The sequence below is a fragment of the Octodon degus genome, unplaced genomic scaffold (genome assembly GCF_000260255.1).
Source record: "Octodon degus isolate 3935 unplaced genomic scaffold, OctDeg1.0 scaffold00053, whole genome shotgun sequence".
NCBI classification, from domain to species: Eukaryota; Metazoa; Chordata; class Mammalia; order Rodentia; family Octodontidae; genus Octodon; species Octodon degus.
In genome coordinates this window covers 404,672-413,005 of record NW_004524629.1, presented here as the reverse complement: position 1 = coordinate 413,005, position 8,334 = coordinate 404,672, and the positions used below count along the sequence as shown (strand labels likewise).

The window sequence follows — 8,334 nt, the reverse complement described above, 5'->3', positions numbered from 1 at the left end:
ATAAAATTTTTTTAAAAAAGGAACAATTGTCAACATTCAAAATATGCTTTTGTTACCATGAAAAAATTCATATATCTTTTGGTAATTATCTCACTCAGTTGATTAACCTCTGCATTGGGTAGATTTTAAGGGATTTTAAAACTGTTCAAAGTAGCCTCGGTCAACACTAATCTGAAAGAAAATGAATTTTTGTGATAGTTTTACATATGGAGCTGTAAAACTGATTCATAGTGACTGTATATTTAATCACTGAATTTTATTATGTGAAATATTTTTCTATCCAGTATTAAAACTTTCATTGCTGGTAAGCATTTACAAAAAATAATTATGCTCTGTTTTTAATGAAAACACCTGAGCTCTAGTTTTCTTTCATTTTAAAATTGCAAGGTAGAAAAACCTTTTGCAAAGTTATCTTCAGAAAATAAAGTATTTTTCTTACAATTTGCTTTTGTAAGAAATTCTGTGAAATCTCAAATGCTTTAAGATAACCTATTTTAGTTCTATAATGCTTTCTATGTCGAGTTCTGACAGTAATCTCCTCTGTTAATTGTAATACTTAAATTGTAACTTCTACTTTTAGTTCATTTTGATTTATAAATTATCCAAGGGTATCTTATTTCTGATAGTGACATATTTTAAGCTTTAGTACACCCACACAGTGAAAGCAGGTCATCATCATCATCATTCTCTCTCTCTCTCTCTCTCTCTCTCTCTCTCTCTCTCTCTCTCTGTCTCTCTGTCTCTCTGTCTCTGTCTCTCTCTCTCATGTGTGTGTGTGTATGTGTGTGTGTGTTTTGTTTTTTGGTACACAGAATCAAACTCAGGTCCTTGCACTTGTCAGGCAAGCGCTGTGCTTCTGAGTTACATCCCCGGCCTCATGATCTCATTTTTAAGAAAAAAGATGACTAAAAATATGACTCCATAGTACTTTGCAAGTAACAAGTCTGTTTGTCCTACAAAGAAAACATCCATCCTGGAGGAAAAGGACTAACTAGCCTGACCTTTGTTTGCAGAGAGGATTTCCTTAGGCTCTGTGGGGTGCCCACACAGTCTGGCTTATTTATTAATGTTTATAGGCCACTCTGTTCATCAAGGGAGTTGGACCGTGTGGGTTTGAGGAGCGTTTAACAGGAATCTCAACCTTTACACTTATGCCGGACTCTCGGGGTCAACTTTCACTTTTTATGTTCTACAGTTTGTAGGGTACACCTTGTACTAGGAAGGAAATATGGATATCATATGCACCTTTCTGATACTGCCCTTTTCTAGCATGAATTTAAGGGTGTCTTTCATCTCCCACCCTCTTGAGAATCACTGCCTGAAAGACTGTCAGTGATGAGTTTCAGAGAGCTCAGCGTCCAAGAGGCATGCTGTAGTGAAATTGAGTTCATGTGACCCCAACTGGTGCTTCTTGAGTTCAAAGGTTGTGTCATTGTCATAACTATTGGCAGGTGGACAGGGATTGTACCAGTCCTATTTGTCATTTAGTGCCCAACACAATGTTTGGCAAACAATAAATATTTGTGAGATTAATTAATGATGATTGACCAATGTGGGAGTTTTTGAGATTTATCCATGAACAGTCAGTGATAGATTTAAAGATATCATAAAACACTACCCTAATTTAAGTGGGATTAAGAATAATAGTCTTACTGCTCAGGATGGTTTTCAAAATAAAATGAGACGATGCATTTAGAGCCCTCTGCACAGGCTCTTGCAATTAGTAGGCTCTCAAAGAAAGCATGCAAATGATAGTAGCCATTCACTGGCAGATGCCACATTTAATTTGTATTACAAAACACACATGCTTAGTCTTTGGATATGCATGATAATAGCAATAACAGTACTCATATCATGAATCTGATTATTACAGAGGGTGAATAACTGGAGTCTTTTCCATGGCTAAGTCTTTATCAATAACTTCAGGTACTTGCTTAAGGAATATCAGTGGTTGTCCATGTGCTGATGGGCAAGAACACAGAGGGATCAAGGCACATGCATCATCATGACTCACGAGCAACTCTAGCACACGTCAGCTGGGAGGTATGTTTTCTCTCTTTGAGAATGACAGATTATTTTCAAAGTAAGTAACTAGAGTAAGAAATTGCAAAACACTCAATTCTACCTTCGGTTTGTGCCTAAGTGGTTCCTCTGGAACAGAGAACTGCCTGAGGAATTTTCTTTCAAATCCAATTTTTTCTCTGTGATATAGCACTAATTCCTTGAAGAGAACTGTGACATAGCAAACAATACTCCCCTCCCCCTAGCTTTGACTTTGCACACATCCAACTGGTGTAATCATGGCCTTTGCAAAATGTGTAGGCCACTTATATATTACTTTAAAGAAAGCAAGTCACCACAGTTTTGTTCCTGAAAGAAAGCATGTGAAACATCGCTTTCTATTGTCAGGCTTGACATTTTACATGCTTTTCCTCATACCAGAGCCGATCCAATATGCTCACATCCCTGAGCCTGCTCATGATTTTGCTCTTTTCCATGTTTGGCTCCAACCATTTAGCAATTTTCAAAACAGGCTCCAACTTGCTCAGGACGATGTTCAGAGATTGCATATCTAGTATGACAAACTCATCTGCAAGGATGGAGTTGTCCATCGATGTGCAGAAAAAGTTATTCTGATCATTTCCTTTTAAAGTTCACAAAGTTCTTTACAAAATCACCTCCTTTAGATCTTTCATTGCTTATCTACAAAAAGATAGAAACAAATCCACTTACTATTTAAATTTCACCTTTACTTTTTCTTTATTCATTTAATTTTTGACTGGTAGAGAGAGCTACATTTGCTCAAATGTCCTAGGTATATTATAGTGGTAGCTTGTTAGTAAGATAAAAATCCTTAAGAAGCAGAGCATCAAAAAAAAAAAAAAAAAGAAAGAAATAATCTTATATAGTAATCACCAAAACTGATCCAGTGCTTACTGCAGGCCAAACACACTTCTATACTTTACATAGTAGCTCATTTAATCCTTAGAAGAATTTTATTTATTATTTTTTGGTCCCACCCTGGTGGCAGGGCTCAAATCATGGTCCCCTGCACCTGCTTAAGCTTGCCTAAGCAGGCACTTTAGACCACTGAGCTATCTCGCTGGCCCTTAGAAGGATTTTATGGTGCAGCTATGTTATCCTTCTTATTTTGGAGAGGAACAGTCTTTCTTGCCTAAAGTCATCAAGTGCAAAGCTATGACCCAACTCAGACAAGCTGATGTCACGGTCAGCAATCTTAGTCATTATGCTACATGTTGTCATCAAAGCTGGCTTCTACAAGAACATGCTCCTCTCTTGATTGAAATTGTAAGATTTCATTCTCTGGACACGCGCACATCACGTTAGCTCAGGAGGTATCATCCCTAATGGTTATCTCTTTAAATTCTAAACTAGCGCTGTCTTTGTTTACTGAAGGAGCCTGCATATTTGGAGGCACACCTCACCCATAGTTAAAAGGCATTACATATGCCCTTACTTGCTTTTCACTGTGAATTAAATACGCTGAGAGCAGCTCACAAGAGTCAGTGCTTGTGGTAGCCCTTCGCTGGGAGTGAGCCAGGATTCTGGATGCCCCACTGAACCGAGGATCGAGAGTGTAAAACCCTCACTTGGTTAGTGAATCAGAGACCTGGTCAGCCAAAATGTAAAACTCCTTTTGCCAAATGACATAAGATACTGAACATAGAACAAGATACCCTAGGGGAATCTACCCTGAGGGAGATACTTGGTGGATTTGTTGTATGTCTATTGAATCTTCCTGGACTGAGCAATGTCTAAAATATTTTTCCTTCTTCATGGACAACTCAGGTTTTCTTCCTTGGGTGTTTAACTACAAAAATGGTTTCACTCTGCAACTTACACATCTTGAGGTGCTTAGAGTTTTTCCCCCTGGTATGTCGTCTTTCTTCCAGAGAGTATATTCTTTTAAAACCAGTGTGTTTTGTAATTTTGTGTATTTTCACCTTACTGGATGTTGTTAAAGACTATCCTTTAATTTCTTTTCAATTTATTTATTTATACCTCTGCCCCAAATAAAGAAAGCTACTATAGTTATGCAGTCTGAGTTTTGCCTTAAGTACAGGCTCCTGAACTGTTTCTGGTTTTTATTTTATTTTATCATATCATATCTTATTTTATTTTCCTTAAAGGCAGTCTCATATGCATCAGTTCAGACTTCTTGTGGAGCTTTGTCAAATACATGTCAAGGAATTCCAGCCAGCCTATGCAGGAGAACCCAGTCTGGAAGTCTTTAAGAAGTTTTCACTAAATATTTGAAAGCCAGAGTAAATATTATACAGAGATTTTTAAACCTATGGTCTATGGATAGATTTGGGAGAGGGGTCTGTGAATCTGGACCAAGGGTCCTAGAACCCCGCATGCACTGTGGTGGCCCAGAAACCAGGTGTGGGGGTACTGGCCTGTAATGGCAGCACAGGGGAGGGTGACACAGGAGAAACACTATGAGTCTCAGCTATGTAGTAAGACCCTATATCCAATCAATCAATCAATAATATTTTCATTTTCTTAAACTCAAACTGAAATCTAACCCCCAGTTATGAATGTTGGGAAACTGTTCTGCTCTCTATAAGGGAATGATCTGTTTCTGAAGCACCAAAAGAAGCCAAGCTCTGCCTTACCATGTTGTAGCTAGCACGAAAATCATCTCTGGACACTTATCGCCGCTACCACAGATCTCCACACGATCTCACTGGCCAGAAACTCAGTAACGCTGAACGCTCGCGGCCATTCATCCAACCGAACAGCAAAGCTGAGGCTCCATACTGGTAACCTAGCTATGGACATGCTTCCCCGTGTTCCCTTATCATAATGGTTGGTGGCAAGGAGAGGAATCAAAGAACAATTTAGCACGTGAGTTAATGTTCTTAGTCTAATTAAGCACATTGGTTTCTTCAAAAGTACCTTTTTATTTATAGTGACTTCTCTTTATTGAAAATGCATTATCAGATTATATAACCCATTCCTGTAATATTAGTCATGCACACATAGGCCGTCTGGCTGCGTTGCTCATCATGGTTATCCTCCAGGTTCCAATTTACTGAAAATTTAGTATCATTCTCTGCTTTCAGGAAAGAAGACAGTGTGCCTTTGGGGCTGGGGCTAATGGTCTACTGGTCACAGAGAAGAGAAGACTGGAGTAGGATAGTTAACAGCTGTTATTTAGCATTTGGTCCTTGAGAGGATTGAGTGCAGGGAGGCTGGAAGGAAAGGGATAGTAGTAAGTGCTTTTGAGGCTTAAATGTGCACCGGATCAATCTCCATTTGACAAATACCGATTGAGCATCAGCCATGAGCCAAGAACCAGCGAGGACACAAAAGGTGGCCAGGTCCCCAGTAAGCAGATATAGTCGTGGAAGGCCGACAAGGTATTTTCTTTTCAAGTATAGGCCCCGGATTCTCTGCTATGGGAAAGATCTCAGAGATCATTCCTCTTCAAAAATTTGAGCAACATAAAGAATTCCTTCCCTCAAGTACAACTGGAGCAGCAGAAATGCTACTTGCTGTTACGTGTATGGAATAGTTCTCATTACACATAAAAAGGAATGATTTTTCTTGAAGTGTTTTCCAAAGAGTTTATGCTGTTACATTTTGAATTAAAATATACCATTAATATGTAATAGATGAATGAGAAGAAAGAATCAGGAACTTTCTTCTCATTAAAGAAAAAAGTGCCATTCTTATTTTCACAGGTCATCAGCTATCAAAATTCTTCATTTTACAAAAATTGAAGGGGAAGTTCAGAAGGGAATAACATTAGAGTAAGTCCTATTCTCTTTTTTTTAATTTTATTTATTTATTTATTTGAGAGAGAGAGAGAGAGAGGCCAGCTCAGCCCACCAGGGGGCGGGCTGGCTGGCATGTAGTGCTGGGGGATTGAACCGCGGTCCCTGATGCTTTTGCTAAGCTTGTTCTAAGTAGGTGCTTTAGACCACTGAGCCATCTCTCCAGCCCAGAGTAAGTCCTATTCTTAAAACACAAAACACAAACCATAATAAAACACCAAAGCATGATAAGATATGAATGTGTTTTTTAAATAAAATCTTATTTGTAGACTCTATTTGTTATTTGTTAGTTTGCAACAGTTATATCAAATTAGACAATAGTAAAAGAATCACCTTTTTTGTTAAAGGTCAACCAATGACACAGTGAGCATCGCATACTTTCATGTCTTATGGGTCAAATTCAAATTGCTGTCGCCTTAAAAAAAAGCTTGTTGGGAAGTTTGAATGCTTAAAAATATCACATTTTACTCTGAAGCAATAACAAAAGTTAAATTTGAAATATTGTCTTTTTTCTTCCCTGCCTTACGGTTAAACTTGACAGTGTTTATTGTTTCCTAGTCCTGGGCAATAATGTTTAGTTTACATGAGAGCTTTTCTTGCACATTCAGTGCAAACTTGAGGGCTAGGGTGGTATGAAACTAACATTTTATGATGTTTTATCACAAATATAAACCTCAAATGTCATCTCTTCAAATCTAGTCAGGACTGTTATGAGAAAGTCAGGTGACCTTTTGTGAAGAACAGGGCCCAGAAATTTGAACTGACCCATGGTGGCCACGTCTACAAGTTTCAACAATTCAGAATGCCACTCAATATATATGCATCAGAAAAACACTGGATTAACCATCCCATCAAAGGTTAAGGAAACATAATCTTTGACCCATCCACGGCGATGGCCTAGGAGCACACACTTAGAGTACAAACAAGGAACTATAAAACACTGTCGCAATACCTTTCCCACATTTGGAGGCTTTTCACATGACAGTGAGATGCTATTTTATATTGGTTTATGAACACTTTTCCTGCTCAGAATCAGGCAGTAGTTCCTGTTTTCTTACTGTATTCCTTCCAACCCAGCCTGCCATTTGGTGCCTGTCACATGAGCCCTTGGCCATTTGAATTGCACCACTGGTGTGTATATATGTTTCATTTAATTTTCAAACGCTGGCCTCTGGCATAGCCGACCCCTCTTGGAACTCTGAGCAGCTGCAGGCTGCCAGAGCAAATACCAGCAGCCTTTACCTGGGCAACACCCACTGTTGCACTGACCCCCAGCTCTGGCAGGCCTTCTCCTGCACTGAGCAGGGCACCTCAGGCCAGACCTGCTCCAAAGATGACCCCTCACAGCGCTCCCCTGCTCAGGGCGGTCTGCCTGCAACCGTTCATCACCACTGATTTTCCTGACACTCCAAAGGACCTTGCTTTTCTCTTCAAGGTTAAAAAAAAAAAAAAAAAGCAACCAAGAAAGCCAACTCCTAAAATAACCTCATGTAGAAACAATCAGACTAATACTAAAGAGACATTACAGAAAAACCAACCAGCACCCCTCCCCAGCAACCCCAACACTTTAGAAACATTAAATAGCAGAGAAAGGGAGACTGAAAACACTACTTTGCCATTACCATAGCCGAGATCATTAATTATCCGAGTTAATAATGGGTCCGTGTATTAAATTGCTTTCCTTTGAATACCTCTCATGCCCGCCCCCTCCCCCGCCTTCCTTGCGCCCCTCACCTGCTAGCCGCCTGTCTCTAGTGTTTTTCCAGATAGCGTCCAGGGCTCTGGCCGTGGAGTCCCTGATGTGGTCGCTGAAGGACCTCCGGAGAGGGGCGCGCAGGGGCCGCGCCATCACGTGGGCCTCGGGGTCCCCCATCCGCCCGCACAGGACCTCAGCGCAGCGCGGCCACGGGGCACATCCCGCGCCCCTCCGCCCAGAGCCGCCCTCCACCGGCCGCGGGATTTCGCCGAGCAGGGGCGCGGGTCCCCGGGGAACCGCGGCGGGGCGCGCGCCCTCAGCACGCCGGCACTGCGGCTCGCGCTGCGGCCGGGGCAGCGCCGACTGCAGGCGGCGGCCTGGAGCGTCGCCAAGCGCGCGCCGCGGCCACATCTGGAAAGGCTTAGGAGCCAGCCGGCGACGCGCTCGCTGCGCTCTGGAGCTGCGGCCCCGCTATCGAGATGCTGCGGCTTTCCTGTAATCCAGTAACTTGACTCGGTACATGCTGGGCTGTGGATCTATTAAATAACATACGTCTCCTTCCCGGGCAGTCCAAGCAACCTCGCATGACTGAAGGAAAAGGCAGGCCGGGAGGAAAGAAAGCCAGGAAAGGAGAAGAGGGCTTGGCGGGTCGTGCTGCCTGCCACTTCCAAGGTTCGGTCTCAGGAGTGGCGCATCCTAGCCTGCTAACTCGCAGTTTCAAATTAGGCTGTTGATGGGGGCAGAACAGCGTTCATCCCTCAGCGTGGTGGAGGGAAGGGAGACGGGACAGTTCAAAGCGTCCGGCAGGCCAGTCTGGATTGTAAGGAATGGAAG

The 8,334-nt window shown here is 41.8% G+C and overlaps 1 protein-coding gene across 2 annotated transcripts in view; it reads right to left on the bottom strand.

Annotated features, from left to right (window-relative positions):
• Dlc1 (DLC1 Rho GTPase activating protein) overlaps positions 1 to 7,792 on the bottom strand; it is a 211,145-nt gene extending 203,353 nt beyond the window's left edge. Inside the window, exon 1 of one of the 2 annotated variants that reach the window (XM_023717632.1) lies at positions 7,539 to 7,792. In XM_023717632.1, coding sequence (XP_023573400.1) covers positions 7,539 to 7,677 — 139 coding nt within the window. In that variant the 5' untranslated portion in view covers positions 7,678 to 7,792. The remainder of the gene's footprint in view (positions 1 to 7,538) is intronic. The other variant, XM_004633278.2, reaches the window with a different exon arrangement.
• Between the last annotated feature and the right edge of the window lie 542 nt (positions 7,793 to 8,334).